The sequence below is a fragment of the Pollicipes pollicipes genome, unplaced genomic scaffold (genome assembly GCF_011947565.3).
Source record: "Pollicipes pollicipes isolate AB1234 unplaced genomic scaffold, Ppol_2.1 Scaffold_7262;HRSCAF=8765_pilon_pilon_pilon, whole genome shotgun sequence".
NCBI lineage: Eukaryota > Metazoa > Arthropoda > Thecostraca > Pollicipedomorpha > Pollicipedidae > Pollicipes > Pollicipes pollicipes.
In genome coordinates this window covers 3,438,172-3,458,052 of record NW_023597055.1, presented here as the reverse complement: position 1 = coordinate 3,458,052, position 19,881 = coordinate 3,438,172, and the positions used below count along the sequence as shown (strand labels likewise).

At 61.0% G+C, this 19,881-nt stretch overlaps 1 protein-coding gene across 1 annotated transcript; it reads left to right on the top strand.

Moving 5' to 3' along the window:
- The first annotated feature begins 173 nt into the window (after nucleotides 1-173).
- LOC119114097 (uncharacterized) lies at nucleotides 174-19,796 on the top strand. Its single transcript, XM_037238316.1, has 9 exons — nucleotides 174-325; nucleotides 13,673-13,772; nucleotides 14,168-14,336; nucleotides 15,455-15,613; nucleotides 16,067-16,209; nucleotides 17,205-17,252; nucleotides 18,206-18,316; nucleotides 18,781-18,906; nucleotides 19,401-19,796. Exons 1-9 carry the CDS (start codon nucleotides 174-176, stop codon nucleotides 19,551-19,553), a joined length of 1,161 nt encoding a protein of 386 aa, XP_037094211.1. The 3' UTR covers nucleotides 19,554-19,796.
- Nucleotides 19,797-19,881: the final 85 nt, after the last annotated feature.

The following is a 19,881-nucleotide window of genomic DNA, read 5'->3' as shown; positions in this document are numbered from 1 at the left end:
AGACAACGACCAAGCGATACCACGTGGTATTCGACCAATTATCTGCACAGTAGAGTCGGTAGAGCGGTAGACGCCCACGGCGAGAACGGAAAACCTCGACGACAGCGCCGCGGTGCGGCATGTCTGTAATCTCTGTCAGGCGGCGTTCGTTGGCGGCCGGGAAACGCGTCGTGATGGAGACAGAACTGAGAAATACGTCTGTCCTTTTAGCGAAAGGAAACAGTGCTCAGTTTCAGTTTGTGTTCAAATTATACCCTCAAGCATTAGCTCTGAAGTCACAGACAAAGAATAAGAAGCCAGATGAACTGAAGAAGCTCGACCAATGGTAAGAAATCGTGCTAACCTGGCGAGGGCCGAGTCAATGAACCTGCTTTGTGTGCGGCCCGCGAGACTGTGAGGAATGATTGTTTGTGTGTCGGGTTGCGCCCCTTTTTGATCGCAGCGCCACGGGGGCGCACGTCTGGCGGCAGCTCAACCGGCGTGCCGCCAGTATGTTGGTCATCCGAGAGAGGGGTCGACGTCGATTCGCGAGCACGGTGGGACTGCCGCTGTCCGCCTGCGTGTCCGGCAGCGGCGGCCTTGGACGAGATCGCGGAATCAAATTGTAGGACTGTGGCCCGTTGCCGGGGCATGAACATGGTCGCCAGTGAGCATGTTTGATGTGCTCTTTGCTTTACTTTTCCATACTTCGGTTGTCTGTGGATGTGATACTCAGGATCGTGATATCCGACATGGAGTTGGTCGGCGTGGTTGTGAAACAAAATGGAGACAAAGAACCTCGGTTCTTGGGCCGTAGCTCGCGCGCTCTTTTGGTGATTTTGAGCGCAGCCCTGTGGGTGGGATGGCCATTGGCAAGCATTTCTATCTGGAAGTTTACCGCATTTGTAGGAATATAGCTTTGACATATGAACAGGGACCTGTGCAGGACCTATTTCTTCAAGATTAGTGCGTGTGCCCCTCATATATTGTTCGTATTTGTGCCATACGCGATTTCTTCATTTCGGACCACGCGTTCACGCAGCCGCAGGTGCGGGGCAGAAATAGCGAGTTAAGACAACTGATGTTCTGAGTAGGTGTTCTGTTCAGGTCCCTGCACATGTTTGCTCGGCGGCTCGGGTTCTGGCTGAGACATACGGTGCATGCCTTTTACGTCAGACTTTTTCGCAAGTTGAATATTTTGGGGAAAACAGAACGGGAGAACGCGACGGAACGGAAAGGAAACAACGCGAACCTAGATAAATTTCTCAGGCAGCACACTCGTCTTAATTTTCGCCTTCTCGTCGCGCGGGGTGTCACCCCGGCGGCTGGAATGCTATCGGACGGAGGCTCGTGCCTGTGCCGACAGTCGCCATAGCTATCTGGATAACTGATGACGCTGTAGGGCGCTGTCTTCGCGCAGAATGACAGGCGATTCAAACACATTACAGGAGACGATTTGGGTTGCAGGCAGGGTTTTCTCCAATGCGGTCGGGGGGGGGGGGGCTGGAATGTGAGCGTCTGTGCCTCTCCTCGGGAGGCAGTGGTGACTCTTTTGTTTCGACCGTGTTGTTAGTAATCGGTGTACCCCCTTCCCCCCCCTCATAGAACCTGCGTATTCCCCTCCAGGAAATCGTTTGAACTCCGGTTGCCAGTTATTTTGACCCCTGCCCAATCCGTGCCCCCTGGGTGCTGGATGTGGACAGGCTGGAAGGTGTCGGATTGGTGGGGCACGCCCCCGATTTTTTGAAACTCGCACCGGTCGAAAACGGCGCTCTCACAGCGGCCAGTTGTACAGCGCCTCCCTCTGAGCGTCGTTTCATGTGGTGGGTCGGAAGACACCCGCCTGCGCCCGACCCCGACCCGGCAGGCGACGATCAGTCGGCTGGGGCACGCTTCCGTCCCAGACCGGCAGGTCGGTATGGTCGGGACAAGTGGCAGCTGTTGAGCGCCGCCCGGCCTTTCCCTGTTTATATTTTTGGTGGAATTCGCGCTGCTGCCACCGTGTTGGCGACACTGGCGCGCGCTCGCTCGCGCGTGGAGATTATTGTGATTGGCTGAGCCACCGGCCGGCTGACCGCCGTTTTTCAGGGATGGTTGCGACGAGCGGGGCGTGCGGGCGGTCTGAGCTGTCGTCGAGTCGGGTTTGTGTGGATGTCGTGGTGCCGCTATTGCCAGTGACCCGGTCGTGCGCCACTGAGCCACTGGTGTAGTAGTGTGGCCGCTGCGTCAAGTCAAGTTTTCTGCAGTGCCAGCTCCTTTTATTCTACATTTGGTATGTTCTAGTGCCATGCACTCATTGTAGCGAGTGCTTATTGGGGTTGTTTGGGGAACTACCTGTGTGCATGCGTCATTTGCTGAAAAACGCCGGTGGATAAGCCGAACAAAGCCGTAACACTGGCGCCTCTGCCTTCATTTTGTGCCTTCCCACTTGTGCTGCATGCTACATTTGTCCACGTATTTTTGGCAGTGTTTTGGCGTTTCCCGCACATCATCCAGTTATTATGTTTGACATCCGTCGTTATATCAAACGTGTTTCGGTCACCATGTCACGCACGCTTTCTTTTAAAGGCCTGGAATGACGTTCCTATTTATTCGTTTTCCAAACTGCCTCTCTCTGATGAAGAGATGTTCGCGAAGCGAATAAGACGAGACCAAGCGTGACGATCTGGCTATACTGATCAACGTCTGCTGCAACATTCTGATGACCTGACGTTCCACTTGGCGGGATTGTCCAGAGACGGTGCTCTGCGGCGCTCTGTAAGACCGCTGGGCAGGGACGTCACCGGGCCGGCATGGCGCTTGGAGGAAGGGAGGGGGGGGGGGGGAGTAACCGATGACCGCGGTCCAAGACGGTGCTCTGGATGGAGCGGGTGGCACAAACGCGTGCGCTGCAGCGGGACGGACGGTCGGAACAATGGGCTGGCCGCTGCTCGCCCAAGGCCTCCGCGGAGCCACGGGGATCTGGGCATTTTTGGCGGACTTCCTTCTCCCCCTCCCCCCGCCGGCTGTGCTGGCTGGACCTTCGTGCTGGCTGGACTGCGGGGCACTTGTGTTCTGCGGGAAAACTTTCCGTTGACAATTCTCCTGACGCAGCTGTTTCGGTACCCTGAACCCGTCTCGCAACGGCCGCCAGTAACTGGGCGATTACTGGCGATCCGTGGCCGGGAAGACGCCCCGGCAGCGGCAGTAACTGGTCGATTACTGGCGATCCGTGGCCGGGAAGACGCCCCGGCAGCGGCAGTAACCTGGGCGTCCCCTAGCGTCGCGGACACCACCATGCAGTGGGCGCAAAATGACCTCGCAAATCGGCGTGCTCTTAAACCCTATTCGTCATCATCATATCATTCATATCATCGTCACTCAAATCATCATCACGCCATCATGCGGGTGTGACACGCCGCCGGTAACTGGACAACGGCAGGTGGATGACGCCGCCGTGCGGTGCACCCCCGCTGCGGGAAGTCGGCTCCATGTTTTCCTGCACACTGTCGAGTCCGCCAGAGGCCTTTTCTGCCTGCTTTGCAACGAACAAGGACGTCAACTGAACGCAGGGGGGCCGCGGAGGATCGCCCACGGCGCGGCGCCGGCGCGTTTTCGCGGCCGCGGCCGGGCAGTTGCTGTCGGCTGAGTTGGCGGACGCTCTCCGCGTTCGGTGATATTATCGGCGGCGCCTGTAGCCGATGCTCGCTGCGGAGTGTGGGAGCGTCCCGCGCGGTCCGGGCGTTGCGCGCTGCCAGTGCTGGCGGACTTCATGGCGGTGCGTCCCGAGCTCGCCGAGATGGAGGGTTCGTGCATCAAAGTGGGTCGCTTGGATTATAGGTGGCGGGAAGTATGGGAACGGTAACGAAAAGGAGTGATTCTGGTGGGAGTCCACGTTGTTGTGTTTTGTCGCGTTGCAATGAGCTTGAGTGCATTGTCGTTGTCTTCTGATCCTGCAGCCTGCAAGCGTTGTGTCCATGGACGTTGTCAGTGGGGAGGGAAGGGAGGTCTTGTGTGACTCCCTGGAACCAACACCGATGCCACTGCTTCAGTGCTTTTATCATCCTGCAATATCTGTTTGCTGGCTCCATAACAGCAGCTGGATCCCCATAGACCAGGCGTCACACTGGCGCCATGACTTGTAGCGTTACTGCTGTGTAACGTGAATCAAGCCGCGTGATGCAGTCATCACTACCCCTTCCCTCCATCCCACTCCTCCCACTCCTCCATATGGGCGCTGCATGACCTTCAGCAGTTGATGCGCCCTAAAACCCCAAATCATCATCATCATCCCACTCCTCCATCCCACTCCACCATTTGTACACGCGTCATGGACGTATGCCCCCTTGCCTCTGTGGCCTCCCAGATAACGTCAGCGTTTCACGGCCGTTACCGGCGCGGACGAGAACGGCGACATGCCGGCGCAAGTGTCTGCATAGCAAACGGTCGGCTGAGGCCTGCAGCCGGACCCGCGCCGTCCGCCGGCCAGCCGTGTCGACCCGACACCGGGCCCGAGAACACGTGGCGATGGTGCTTGGAGCGTCGTGTTACCCACGTCGCCGGTGTTGGGGCGTGCAGGCCGGCTGTCAGCAGGCCCTGCTGGCGAACCGCTCGAGACGTCAGTGTTAATCTCGCGATTGGTCCGTTTGATGCTGGTTTGGGGTGTTACCTGGCTACGCGGCGAGTCCGTTTGCTGCTGGTTTGGGGTGTTACCTGGCCACACTGCTAGTCCGTTTGATGCTGGTTTGGGGTGTTACATGGTTATGCGGTAAGTCCGTTTGAGACTTGGTTTGGGGTGTTACCTGGTTATACGGCACCAACTTCCGACCAATTCTGACATGTATTCTGATGTCAGTTGACGGCTTGCGCTGGGGAGGTGTAAACAGTCGCTCCAGTGATGGTTGCGTAAATTGACAGTTGCAAACCAGTTATGTAAGTGAGCCCGACAGCTGTTGCGAATAAAAACAGTGTTACGTTGCAGTTAAAGCTCCCAGTGTCGGTAACCTGTTACATAGTTAATATTGTTGGAAAGAAAATAGAGTTCGCTGGGCACCACCAGGGAAGCCAATATTTGGTTAGGACAAACGCTGTACTCACTCTGCTCATTAGCACTGCACAGTATATACTTCGCGCGTTCTTAGACTGCAAATAGGACGAAGTTGGGCGCTAGGTCGTTGTACCACTCCGACAGACTGACCATAGCTTGGGTTCACCAAAATGTGTGAAGAAAAAGAGGCCGTCCATTCTATTCGTGCTACCGAAATCAATACTTATTCGTAAAAAGAACCAGAGGTGCTGGATGTTATTCTTAGCAACGCTATTTACAAACACGCGAACGTTTCGACTGTTTCTGCTCGTATCGTCTGGAGCGGAGTGCATTATGATTCAGTTTGTGACGTCATGTAGCGTTAATGCTGTGCGGCCCATGTGCATCATGTGTGTGTCACCAGCAGCACCCGTTAGGCCTCATGTGTCACCAGCGGCACCCGTTAGCCCCCACCGACAGGATCGCTTTGAGCTAACCATTACGTTGCAATATGACAGGTCCGATCCATTATCTTGCGAAGTTAATGGGATGGCAGGGAAATGATGTTCATGCCCGACAATCGGGGGTGCAGATACTTTGTATCAGTGATTCTTACAGTCTTCTTTAGGAAAAGAAAACTGACGGTGCGAAGGGGGGATGATAGGATGCCAGCCCGACTCCAGAAACAAAAATCAGCGTTAAACTCACGCCGTCGTATGTAAACTCACGCCGTTGTATGGAAGGGAGCGAACGCGAGATGGCGCTGACGTCCGCCCTGTTCGAGTCCCCGCCATTTCCGAGGAGCCGCCGGGGCGGGGCGGCAGCCGGCTCCGTTGGCCAGAGCTGCACGCGACGATCGCCGGGAGCCGAGCTCGGCTGACGTCACAGAGTTGCGATGAGTTCGGCGTGCATGTCGGCCGGCGCTTTCGACGGAAAGCCGGCGGCGCTGCTCGCCGCGGGTGGCCGTCCTGCGTGGCGGCGGCGCGGCGCCGGCCGGTTCCGGCAGACTGCGCCCGCGCCGCCAGTCAGCTTTCGCGCGCGGCGCCGCTGAGCGGGGCGCCACCGCAGGCCGGCGCCGCTGGCGGCGGGGAGACTCGATGCCGGTGCCGGCAGCGCCGGTGAGCAGGCCCCACCGCCGGCCGGCGCCGCTGGTGGCGGCGAGAGGCGGTGCCACTGCCGGCCGGCCCGGTGCCGAAGCCCGTGGCGGAGCGGCGCCGGCGTCACCGCGGCGGTTCCAGGTACCGTCCCCGTGCCGCGTGCTGAGTCACGCCGCTGCAGCGGCGCGGAATCTGACGCCGGCCGCTGTGTGGGTCAGTAGGGGGACGCCCGCTCATCAGGGGCGCGGGAACGGAGCGAACGGAGGACCGAGACTGTGCTCGGCCCCGTCGGTGCCCGGCAGCCCCCGTGGCGTGTAGCGGCGGCGTCGGCCGGGTCATCCTCAGTTCTGGGGAGGCCGTGAACCGGCTCTGTTCCGCTGCCCAGTCGAGGGAATGCCCGGCTTTGCAGCATCTGGCTGTGAGATGCAAGTCATGTGGACGGCTGGTGCACGGAAGTGGGACTGGTGTATGGAGATTCTAGGGAGTCGTAAAATGGGTTCGTGATTTTCGCACAATAAAACCTGAGCCCTATATGCAAGTAGCCCTGTATATATATACATATATATATATATATATATATATATATATATATATATATATATATATATATATATATATATATGTGTATATATATATATATATATATGTATATATATATATATATATATATATATATATATATGTATATATATATATGCATATATATATATATGTATATATATACATATATATATATATGTATATATATACATATATATATATATATGTATATATATATATATATATATAAATAGATGATCGATAGATACATAGATACATAAATAGATAGATAGATAGATAGATAGATAGATAGATAGAGAGAGAGAGAGAGAGAGAGAGAGAGAGAGAGAGAGAGAGAGAGAGAGAGAGAGAGAGAGAGAGAGATATATATATATATATATATATATATATATATATATATATATATATATATATCGCTGAGCCTAGCCTTATGGAGCCTGAGTCCCATTCGGCGGGATTCGTGGAGTTAAGTCGCTGCGCCCACTTATTCGCTGTCTGTCCTTCGCTGGTGCGTGGAAAATTCCATGCATATGTTGTCTCGAATTCCCCCAATCTTCTGTTTCCGCACGGTTAACATTGGGCCCATTGGTGTTTTTGGGAGCAGATTGACTTGAGATCCAGCTGTGTCCCCGGGCGATTTAGAAGACGTTCGGCCTCCGCCGGCGCCGAAGCGTCGGCCGGCGGACGTCTGGCGCGCCGGCCTCTCGGGCCGGCCTGAGTCAGCCGGCGTGACGTCACAGCGCCGCCGGCCGGGATTCCACGCGCCGCCGCCGCCGCCGCCGCCGCCGGGCCCACGGCGCGGCGGGACGGACCCCGGCCGGGCGGCCCGGGAATTCAGCCCGCTGGTGGCCGGTCCGAGTTCGAATCCCGGTCGCGTCGTGACGCCTGAGCGCTGTGCTGACCTCGGCCACCGCGCTCGCTGACGGTCCGTGGAAGACGCGGCGCCGTGCGTCACGTTCCCGGTAGGAAAAGAGAGCGTGGCGCTCCGGGAACGACGCCGGCTCGGCGGGCGGGCGGCGCCGGCGGCGGTGGCCATGTTTTGCGCGCGCTCGCCGGGCCCGGCTGGGATCTGTCTGGGCGGCAGGCAGCCGTCTGGCCGGCGTAGATCGCTGTCGCCGTGTTGGCGCTCTCGAGGGCAGTGTTGGCCCGGCGCCCGGCCTCGGCCGACGAGCGGGACACTCGGACCGCGGGCTCCGCACTGAAACCGCCAGAAAAGCCCGCTGTACGGCGACCTCCGCGCCAGTGGGCTGGAAGAACTGCGGCCTGTCGCACAATCGGTGAGCGCTGCCATGCGTCAGAAGCATGAGGGAGAACCCGGAACCGGACGCCGGCATTATTTTGTTTTGCTTACGTGGGCTTTACGCCAGCCATGGGAGCCATTTAAAGCACCGGACAGGTGAGATCGGCGCATGCTGGCGAGGCCTGCGGGGGCGCGGCTCGGACTGCCCTGCACGCGCAGAGCGCGGCGCTGCACGGCGGCCGCCAGCCGGCCACGCCGCGCCGCGCCGTTGTTTACTCTGCAGCAGCAGACGGCGGCGGCCGGCAGCGCCGCCGGCGGCCGCCGGTCAGCTGAGCGGCGCCCGCGCCGCCGCGACAGGTCGGATCAGCTGATCGGCGCCGGCGGCGGGGAACCACCGGCCGGCCGTGGCCGTCCGCCTGACGTCACGCTCTGTGACGTCAGCGCGGCCGGCCGCCGTCGACCGCGGGGGCCGGGTCAGGCCAGCTGCGCACGTGGGCGTCTCGGCGGCTCCCGCGGCGGCTTTGTTTGACGTGCGGGCTTGTCCGCACACGGCGGCCGCCGCCGGCGCGGCCGCAGTACTGCGAGATGCAAGTCAGAGAACGGAGCCACGTATCGTGGCGCTGTGTTGGTGATGGGCCTGTCGTGCACTCGACTTTCACAGCCGCTGCCGAGTGTTTGGAGTCGGTAGTGGGTGTTCACTCCTACTGATCATGTCTTAGTTAAATACCTGTCTGGGATCAATGTCCCAGCCCGCGCCATATCGCCGATCTGATGTCGGACATCCGTGCGCACTCTGCGGACAGCCAGAGCGTATTAAACGCTGCTGTGTGTGCACCCCGGAGGTCCACGGAGTCGTCCCCGCGGACGCCAGTGATCTACGTCGCCGCAGAGCACGGGCGCCTCCGTGGATGTCGCGCGCTACCTGTCAGAACCCTGAAGATGAGGAGGCCCGGGGGCGGGGGGGGGGGGGCGGACGGCCCGGCCCGGCTGACCCGGTCCGGCTGACCCGGTCCGACCCAGCGACTGACGGCCAGTGCCGGTGCCGGTGGCCGCGGCAGGCGGCGCAGCAGCGCGCGTCGCTGGGCGTCGGCGCCGCGAACGGTCCTCCAGGTACGCGCCCGACAGTAGATCCCGGCACCAACAGTAGATCCCGACAGCCAACAGAAGATCCCGGCACCGGGTCTTGTTGTCCGTCGGGACTTGAGACACGCCGCCAGACAGTGGCCCACAGTCTTGGTCATGGTTGGGGTGGCCGGGACTGGTTTTCATGCCGCTTCGGTTCCACAGGTCACGCAGTAAAGCTCTCCTATGTATGCATTGTTGTCGGTGGGGCGCGCCAGTGAACAAACCAGAGTCAGCCGGTGTCTTCGGCGCCAGCGCCGATCGTAGCAGGCTGACTGACCGGGCGGTCCTACGCCCGTACCCGCTCACGCAGCCACGCAGCACCAGCTTCGGCGAGCGTGTCCGGCCGTCTGACTCACGAGGGCGCGCGCTGCCGGCGGGGAAGCTTTGTAGCTCCTTGTAGGGGCCCCGGCCACCACCGCAGTTTGTCTGCCCGCTCAATTTTCGATCCAAACACCTGTAGGAAATAAAAAGAAGGCTCCATGTGTTGGGAATTGTGCGTTCTTGTGTTGGCACAATCCTCGCCAATTGGTATATAGTCTCAAGTCATTGTATATATATATATATATATATATATATATATATATATATATATGTCCCTTTTGTCTTTGCGCATGCATTCCTAGAAGTAATACGAGTGTCAAACTGCCTTTGGTAACACCAGTACATGCACGACCTCCTGACGCAGACGTGCCTACGGCCGCTGTGTCATCCCGGCCGACTATGTGTGGTCACGGCCTGGCCGCCGGTCCATGGGTACACATCGGACGTCAGCCGACCCGGCAGGGGAGGGGGAGGAGGACGGGCAGAGGTTGAGCCGCCGGTCCATGGGTACACATCGGACGTCAGCCGACCCGGCAGGGGAGGGGGGAGGAGGACGGGCAGAGGTTGAGCCGCCGGTCCATGGGTACACGTCGGACGTCAGCCGACCCGGCAGGGGAGGGGGGAGGAAGACGGGTAGAGGTTGAGCCGCCGGTCCATGGGTACACGTCGGACGCCGGCCGACCCGGCAGGGGAGGGGGGGGGGAGGAAGACGGGCAGAGGTTGAGCCGCCGGTCCATGGGTACACGTCGGACGCCGGCCGACCCGGGAGGGGGGGGGGGGAGAGTGGGGAGAGGCTTAGACGTCGGTCCATGGGCACGCGTCGGACGCCGGCCGAGCCTGGCGGGCGGGGAGAGGCTGAGCCGCGCGGTCTCAGCCCGGCGGCGGCTGTGACCCAGGGGGGCGGTACGTCGCTGGCTCCGTCGGTCCTGCCACGCCCGCCGTCTGGCGATATGCGGTACTGTCTGGCGGAAGCCGATCGAGCCTGAGATGCAGAAGCCATGTCTGCTAACTGGTGCGGAACGGGTCACTGTCGACTCATGCGCACCGCCGGAGCCGAGGAGGCTCCGCAGTTGGACATGTCCGCATCAGGTCACCGTCTCGGCTCTACCCGTTATTTTTGCAAGGACGTGCTTGCCAAAGACGGCCGAGGCTGCATATTGCCCGTTCTCAGCACGTGCGGTCGTGGTTTGCTTCGCCTTAGCACCTTGCAAATGAATACCCCCATGCTATGTTGGCGGAGGCTGCGAGGCTCTGGTAGAACCTCCCTCCGATTTACTGGCTCGAGCCTCCTGTCGATATTTCCAGGCTACGATATGAGGCGTATGAGCGTTGTCGGCTCATTGGGCCCGTGTTTGGCACGGAGCCCGTGAAGCGTTGTGAAAACACGGCTGTAGCCATGACGTGCCCCCTCCAGCTCACCGATTTTGGAAACGGTCCCGGCTAGGCCGCGCGGCCGCCGCCGCGCCGCCCGGGCCGCGCTCCGGCCGCCGGCGAGCGTGACGCGCGCCCCCGATCGCGGCCGCCGACCAATGGCGGCCGGCCGGCGGCGTGACGTCACGGCGCGCGCGCCCGGCCGCCGCGCCGCGCCGGCCGGCAGCTGGCGGGCCAGGTGCGGCCGCCCGGCGCGCGCGTTGTGACGTCACGGCGGCGCGCCGGCGCCGGTCCCCTGGCGGGCGGACGCGCTGCCTTTGATCAGCGTCCCTCGCTACTCGGGGAATTGTTGTGTTCGTGCTGGTATGGATTGGCGAGCGAGGCGTGGCCAGCCACGGGTTTCTGATTCTTGGAAAACGTATTTTATGCTTCAGAAAACATGGTAGATCCAACAGAGTTTCGCCGTTTCGTACGTAGACTTGAACTTCGGACCTCGGCCGGCATACACTGTCTCCGTTTTCAACTCCGCGCAGCCAGGTGTGCGTGTGCGGCGGCCGCGTGCTCTGTCTTGCTGCGGTGGCGTGACGGCGTCACGTGCAGTCACGCTGTCCGAGCCTCGGTGGCCATCCGCCTCTGATGGCCCCCCGCGGCGGGTCTGCCGCGCCCTCGAGCGTCGTCACGTCCGTGACGTGACGTCCAGAGGCAGACGGGTCGGGTCGGGTCCGGCACCGGAAGCGGCAGTGACGGGGTACCGAATATAGTGATGATGAAACGGTAATGATATGTGATGGGGTGTAATATGATGGTTGTCCTGTTCACATCATATAGTAATGATGTATGATGTGGTGAGGACAACCATCCACACGGAATGAGCTGTACGGCATGCAGCAGTGCGATATGGTGGCTAGTCCTCTCCAAATTCACAACGCGGTTTGCGCGATCATCGCGGGGTGTGCTGCACAGCCGTGATTTGCCAGGCCCGCCTCCTCTCTGCACTGTGCACTTATTCGCACAGCCCAGGCCCTACGAGTGTCCGGTGCTGGTAGGCCGGCGCCCAGTGTTAGATCGCTCACCGGTCCCCCACCCCCGCTTCAGTGCCAGTCAATCAGCACGTGTCCGTCAGCGGGCTGCCCCTCTCTGTGGAGGCCGGTGAGTGTGCTTTCCGCGGGCGTCTGGGTCTTGAATCTACTTCACCGTGTTGAGGGCGAGGCGTGAGGGCGTTTCGGCGGCCGTTAGAGTAATCTTACGACACCGACCATATGGGCGTCAGCCAATTTGTACGAACGACTTTAAACGGCGCTGACGTTTACTTTTATCTCGGACCTTTTGGGCTTAATGTAGCCCCATATTTCGGCGCTCCCTTAACCCAATCACAATGACACTGAAGCTCTGGGGAAGACTTTCAAGTAAGCCCAATAAGATAAGCCTGCACTGTCCAGGGTCAGGACTGCTGAACGCATGTCCGGCGTTCTCCCCCCGTCCGGTGTATTCTATCAGCCGATGTCCGGTTGGCCAGAGCGCGACCGCCTGCGGCCGCCCGCGGTCGCCCGCGGTCGGCGGCGGCGGCGGCCGTGCGTCGCTGGGCGGAAGTGGCCGCGTGCTCCGTCGCCTCGGCGGGCGGGCGTCGATACCGACGGCGCCGGGGGGCGACGGTGGCGTCACCGTCGGCCGCGCGGCGAACCATCTGCCCGCCGCCGCTCGTCGGCGCCGGCCGGGAGCGTCGCGGAACTACCGCGCGTGTCCTGCCTTCACGGCCGGCCGGTGATTTCGTGTCGGAGTGGGTCCGACAAGTTGCAGACGTCGCTTCCGGCAGCTTTGCTCCGCGCAGGGGTGTCAGTGGAGATGCGGACCAGACTTCGCACTTTGTATAAGAAAGACGCCCTTGAGCTGCTGGTTTCGCGGCATTATAAGTCGGGAGGACGGATGCCAGAAACAAGCTGCCTTCGCGATACCGGAAGGCACTGGTTGTTGGTCAAACGCTAAACATTTGGTTAAACATTGCTGGTTAACCATTACGCTACGCGACACACACGGCTGTGCCAGAGTGTGTGCAGCAGCAGGAAGTATGGTCAGGATTTTTCGAACTGGCGCCTGCGTGCTAGGCTTACACTGTGCATGTGTTGCTATTGCCGAAGCTCATCTGCAGTTATAATAACAGATATTTATTAATACTATTACATTATTTGTTAACACAGCAGTGAAACACCCCACAGCGGGTTTGTTGCTTGGCACAGCTTGGTGTGCCTGTCCGGTTTATGGAGGCGTAGTGCGCTGTCTGCGCCTGTTAAACGGAAGGAATGTGTACTACGCTTAACAGTGCCGCCGTGCCGTGAGCAAGACGTGGCGTGCTGGAGACAGGAAAGCATGTCTTCGAGCCTCGGACATCCGTGTGCTGCTGCAGGAGTGGTTGTGTTTTGTTCTCTTTTCGCGAGATATTTCGCGTGGGTCCGGAAAGCACGTGGCGCTATTCAAGCGGGATCCTCCAAGACTAAACCTCCGAAACGGCCACGTAACTGGCGGGCGGTAATGGGATGCTGATGAGGACGGGCGGCGCCGTACTTGGTTATCTGATGGGAGCCGGGCTGCCGGCAAGCGGGTCCTACCCGGCTGAGGACGCTCGGTCGAGCTGATAGCCGTCTAGAACCGTGATGTGATGATGGGTGCGGCTGCGCTTGGTCGGGCACCCCGCCAGCGGTCGTGGGGTGGCCGTCAATATGTCCAGTAGTACGACGGTAGCACGTGCATGCGTAGCAGAGGCAGCATTGGACAGGTACAGGCCCGACGGCAGCTGTGCCGGACAGACAGCGGCGCATCCGCGGTGGTGTGGGGCAGAGACCGCGTTGCCGCCGCCCGCTGCCCACCGCCCGCCGCCCGCCGCCCGCCGCCCGCCGCCCGCTGCCCACCGCCCGCCGCCCGCCGCCCGGCTGCCGCCCGCCCCACAGACGTGACCGCCACGCCTCCTCCGCCCGGCAGGTACCACGATGAGCTGCCAAAGAAGATCCTGTCACGCGCCAAAGAGGGTGGCTACCTGACCCACGAGGAGCTGGTGCAGACTATCAAATGGAAACTGGCCGTGAGTAGCCCGCGCCCGGCCGTCTCTCAGCGGCCAGTGTCAGCAAAACGGACCGTTAGCTGAATTAGCACTAAAAGCTTGTGATGCCGGCGTTTGCAGCCGGGGTGGTGCTGACAGCAGGCTCGTTTGTCGTGAAATAGCGGCGAGCGGCACCGCTGCCAAATGGCTAACAGACGGCAGATTGGCAGCGTGGTCGAGATCGGAGTCGTATCAGCTTGCGCCCAGTTTGGAGATAGTTTGGTTTCGTTGTCTAGGCGAAGGCGTGTTGGTCTCGGGAGTGTGTTGACCTCACCTTTGCCTCGCACCAGCTGTGTCGCCGTTGGATTCCCGTATCCGACGCGCCGCTCTCGTCTGTCTGTCCTGCGCCCTGACCTGACCTCGCCTGACCCCCGCAGCGCGGCAAATGGCGTCCGAGACTGCGGGAGCTGGTGACGATGAACACGCCGCGGCTGGTCCAGCTGGAGACCAAGAAGGCGATCCGCCAGCTGCTGAAGAAGGACGACCTCAACGCCGCCATCCAGGCCATGTGCAACCTGAAGGGTGTCGGGCCGGCCATGGCGTCAGGTGAGCCGCGACGTCCCGCCCGCCTGTCCCAGCCATTGTTGGCCGATTTGTTCGACCGGGTTGCGAGCAATAGTGATAAACGGCCCAACGTGTTCTGTTGGAGTGTGAGTCCCCGTACAGGCTTTGGTCTGACTGACAATCTAGTGTGGGGCGTCTGGACCGCGCCGATAGGCTGTGTGGTGTCTGAACCGCATGGACAGGCTGCCTGGTGTCTGGATCACGTGGATGCGTGGCTGAATGGTGTCTGGACCGCATGGACAGGCTGCCTGGTGTCTGGACCACGTGGATGCGTGGCTGAATGGTGTTTGGACCGCATGGATAGGCTGTCTGGTGTCTAGGCCACGTGGATGCGTGGCTGAATGGTGTCTGGACCACGCGGATGCCTGGCTGAATGGTGTCTGGACCGCGTGGATAGGCTGCCTGGTGTCTGGACCACGCGGATGCGTGGCTGAATGGTGTCTGGACCACGCGGATGCCTGGCTGAATGGTGTCTGGACCGCGTGGATAGGCTGCCTGGTGTCTGGACCACGCGGATGTCTAGCTGCTTGGTGTCTGGGCCACGCGGATGCCTGGCTGCCTGGTGTCTGGACCGCGTGGATAGGCTGTCGGCGGGGCAGACTCGGACAACTTCATAAGTGCGACTGCAGACGGGCAAACAGCGGGTGTTTGGCACGAACTCCAGGTTGATCCGACCACACAATCCGATGACCACAAATCCGAAATGGAGCGGTTCGTGTTTCCGTTCAGAGGCGTGTTCCCTGGTATCCGGAGCAGGCGCCGAAGACCGAACCGTACCGTGCCGTTCCCCGTCCCTGTCCCACCCTCCCCCGCCCCCTGGGGCTTTCGGCCCCCCCGGACCGACCTCTGTCGGTGCTGAAGACCGAGTCATATCCCCAGCCCCCCCCCCGGGGCTCCTGGCCTCTTCGCACCGGCCTCTGTCGATGCCAGAGGCCGAGCCGTGCTGCGTCGCCCCCCCCCCCCCCTCTCCCTCCCGGGTCTCTCGGCCCCTCGGACCGGCCTCTCTCGGCACCGGCCGCTACGCCGCACTCCCACCCGTCCACACGGTGACCGCTGTGTCTGCGCCGCCCCGCTGACCGCCGCCGCCCTGTGCGCCGCAGCCGTGCTGTCGGTGGCGCAGCCGGACAAGATCCCGTTCATGTCCGACGAGTGCATGCTGGCCATACCGGACGTCGAGGGCTCCATCGACTACACCAACAAGGAGTACCTGCGCATGGTGGCGCACGTGCAGACCGCCTGCCAGCGGCTGTCGCAGAACGGTGAGCGGCGGCCGCGGCGAGGCCGCGCGTTTGCAGGCGCCCGCCGTGTGGCGGCAGGACCGCAATCGCCAGCGGGCCGGCTGGCTGGAGGACTGTAGAAGCAAACGCGGCAGGCTGGCTGCTGACCATCTGCGGCGCGCGCATGACGAGGGATGCGGCCTTCCGGTGTGGATGCAGTGACTGGGCAGGGTATTGCGCCGGGATTTGATTGTTCGGATCGTTGTTGGGCGTCACCGATGTTGGAGAGCGCGGTGACTCACGTCTGCTACCTGTTGCTAGGATTTCAGTGTTGTGTCGGGTTATGAGGTACGCCAGGAGTGGACATCTTCTGGCGTTTGGGATGTTGATCACAGCTTATCTTGTCTAGCGCGGTGTCCGCTGCCCGTCGCGGGCGCAGCCGTGCGCTGGACTCGGCTCCGCTAACGCACTGCCATCTGTCGTCGCGCCGCGCAGGTAACAGTGAGTGGACGCCCCACAAGATCGAGCAGGTGGTGTTCGCGCACCACGTGATTGCCAACAACAAGCCGGAGCTGCTGGACGGCATGCCGGGCTTCACATCTAACGGAGACGCCAACGGCGGGGGCGACAGCAGCGAGGTGAGCTTCTGCTGTGGCGACGGTGGCTGAGCGGGTGGTGTGTGTCGTGGCGACGGTAGCTGAGGGGGTGGTGCGCGTTGTGGAGAGGAATAAGAGCGAGGTGAGTCAGCCGCCGTGGCGACGGTAGCGAGGAGGTGGTATGTGTCGTGGAGGGAAGTAAGAGCGAGGTGAGCCAGCCGCCGTGGCGACGGTAGTGAGGGGCTGGTGTGTGTCGGGGGGGGGGGGGGGGTGGGAGGGAGTAAGGGCCGGATGGTCGGTGCCTGGAATTCCACGTGGGGGAGGGGGATCCGGGCTCGAATCCTGGTAGGAACACGGCTCCTGAGTGCTACATGGTCAATACAGCTTGCTGTTGCTTCTGAAAAGAGGATGACGACGTCCGTTGCGTTCCCTTAAAAAGGCCTATGTCATGGACCAGGGGATGCAAGTGGGTTCAGTGCCGGCTTGAGGAAACTTTCACTGGTCCGCACTGGCACCACAGTTGGGCACCCTATTGCCATTGGCGGTTTCACGTGCCCCTGAACACCGGCGGTGGCGGGATGGGCCATTGCGCAAAGCTTGGAGGCGGTTGCCTGGGGGTCATTGTTCCAGGGGAGGCCTGACGCCGTAGCGACGCGTGTGTGCCATTAGCGGCTCCCGGTATAGCTGGGGAACTCGTCTGTGAGCCAGTGCAGGACTAGTGACGATGTTGGCGCGGGATGGGTGCGTCCCGTCGTCCGTACTGTGTTCCCGTTGGGATAGCCGCCGACGGAGGCCCGGAATGTTGCTTCTACACGGCCGCGGAACTGCGACTAGTGGCATTTGCCCCTGAAGCTACTGCGGCGTGTTCAGTGTGTCGTGTTCGCTCGGACGCGTAGGGCGAGTGCTTTGCCACACAGTTCCGTGTGAGCCAGCCGGCACGTGCGGGCGGGTCCCTCTGTGTCATCCTCTGTGAAGGCCACTGGCTGTTTCTGGGCACGGGCACCCCGGTCTGACTGTGCTGTCCTCTCGCACCACAGAACGGCGCCGCCGTGGAAGAGCTGAAGCAGGTGGACACGGAGGCCAAGGTGAGCTGGCGCCCCGCGCAGGCCGGGACGAGCGGCGGCGGTTGAGATGGTCCGATACACGGACTGGGATCGTGCGCTGGACGTATTTGATAGACGGTCGTGCGCTTGACGTATTTGATCGGCAGTCGTGCGTATGGCGTGTCTGATCGACGGTCGTGCGCTTGACATATTTGATCGACAGTCGTGCGTATGGCGTGTTTGATCGACGGTCGTGCGCTTGACATATTTGATCGACAGTCGTGCGTATGGCGTATTTGATCGACAGACGTGCGTACGGCGTATTTGATCGACAGTCGTGCGTATGACGTATTTGATCGACAGTCGTGCGTATGACGTATTTGATCGACAGTCGCGCGTATGACGTATTTGATCCACTTTGGATGAAACAATAGGCGCTTCGTGAAGCCAGTGAATCAGTACTGCTGCCCAGCCCAGTCCGGCCCAGCCCAGAGTCGTCTCCGCACCATTCGTCGGTGCTCCCGTTTGTGTTCTGTCCCGTGAGAGGTCGCTGTGGGCTGTGATCGGGTGTTGGAGCGCATGCCGGACTCCGTGTGTGTGTCTGTTGCTGTGGCTGTCTCTTCCCGCCTCCTGTCTGCTGTGGCAGCGTTGGCCCGGTGGGCGTCTGTGCACTCTGAGATGTACCGCAGTCTTGCGTGACCGCCGCCGTCTGCGTATCCCTGGCGTCCCCCGTGTTGAGCTGGCCTCGGTCTGATGGGTGGTTACGTGTGGCGGCGTCTGCCTCTCTCCGTGCCGGCGTCCCCCGTGTTGAGCTGACCTCAGTCTGATGGGCGGTCACTTGTGGCGGCGTCTGCCTCTCTCCGTGCCGGCGTCCCCCTGGCGCTGGGCTGTGACCTCAGTCTGATGGGCGGTCACGTGTGGCGGCGTCTGCCTCTCCCCGGCGTCCCCCGTGATGAGCTGGGCTCGGTCTGATGGGCGGTCACGTGCGGCGGCAGGCCAACGGCGACCAGAGCCTACCGGGCGAGCCCGGCGGCTCGACGGAAAACAGCTGCGATGGCGCCGCCTCCACCTCGGCCGCCGAATTGGACGACTGCACCAACGACTCGGTGCGTGTCCGCCGGCCTCTGTCGCCCGGCTTCGCTCGCTTTCTGCCGGCCATCCACGGTCCCTATCCCGTCTTCTTCTGAGCTGTTGGACGACTGCAAACGTTTGTCAAAGATTGGGTTGTTTGTGTGTCAGCGTAGCAGCGGCTGGCGTGTACGGAATGTGTCATCGTGAATTCTGTTACGTCATCTGTTCATGTTGCATACATTGTGCACAAGCTTGCGTCGCGCTTTGCTTGCGCGGTGTGCAGGCCGTCTATTGGTGTGGTACGCTGTGAGACCGCCTCCCCCACCGCGACGCCACCGGTCCGATGCGCGCTACGGTCCCCGGAGTCGTGCGGCTGCACCAGCACCTCTATTCGTCCCCCTCGCTCAGCAGTCGGTCCAGTGACGGCGCCGATGCCGCCGAGCTCGTCCCGGTACGCCGCCGGCGGTGTGACAGAGCCGTGACGAACCTGTGCTTGCAGATTCCGTCAACAGAGGCCTCTTCGGGCATCGCCCCGTTCGAAGACTCCAACATGGGCGACGAGTCGAACTTTGAAGACATCTCAAACACCGGCGATGAATCAAACACGGCGGAGGACGGCATTCTGGTGAGCGGTCGCCGAGGGTGCGGCTGGCGGCTGGGCCTGCTCAGCGCAGGACGGCAGAGGCCGCCGAGCACGTGCATTGTTTGTCAGCAGCTGAAATGTTGTCATTTGGTGTGTGAGCAGCTTTAGTGCAGTTTGCTGTGGCATTTAGAAAGGTCCGGTCATGACGACGCTTACAATCAATGTTTGTGGTTCTAGACGCTGAATGTAGGATGGCCAAAATGAGATGGCGTCATGTCAGGTTTATTTAAAGATCTTGTTCGACACGCGATGTAGGCAGTACGTGGTCTCTGGCTGCTGCGTGCTGGAGTTGTTTGTGTATTCCACAAGTGTGCAAGCATCTTATGCGCTCGATTTTGCCGTGTGCCCACCACTGTACATGTGTCCATTGTCTGGTCGCTGCCCTGTTCCCCGGGTGGGCGTGCTCGGCCCCGCTCCTCTGACCCGTGTGCTTCGCCGACCCCCTCCCGGCTAACCCGCGCTCCGGCCGCCGGCAGTCGGCCGCCGACGACTCGGTCTCGATGCCGCCGCCGGCCGCGCCCGCCGCCGACGAGCCGGCCGACGAGCCGAAGCGGAGCGCGGACGAGCGCCAGAGCGAGGACGAGCCGGCGGCCAAGCGCGCCAAGCCGGATGGGCCGGGCGCCGAGTAAGCGGCGGCCGGCGGACGCGCGTACGCCGGCGACACTACACCACACACATAGTACACATTATGCCAGGGACGCGTCGCCTGGGCCGTCGGACGCCGGCGCGACTATTTTTATAGACATACCTCTGCGGCGGGACGGGCGTTCGCGGGCTGGCGGGCCGTTTCCATTCCAGTGTTGGCCGGCGGCGCGGCCGTGGCGGCGCGCCAGCGGCGGTCGCGCCGCCCCTCATCCGCACACAATACATTCAGACGATGAGCCGCCTGTTTTCTGGGGAGAGGAGTGGCGGTGTCGCCGGAGAGCGGTGGTGGACGCGGCGGTGCTGGAGGTGCGC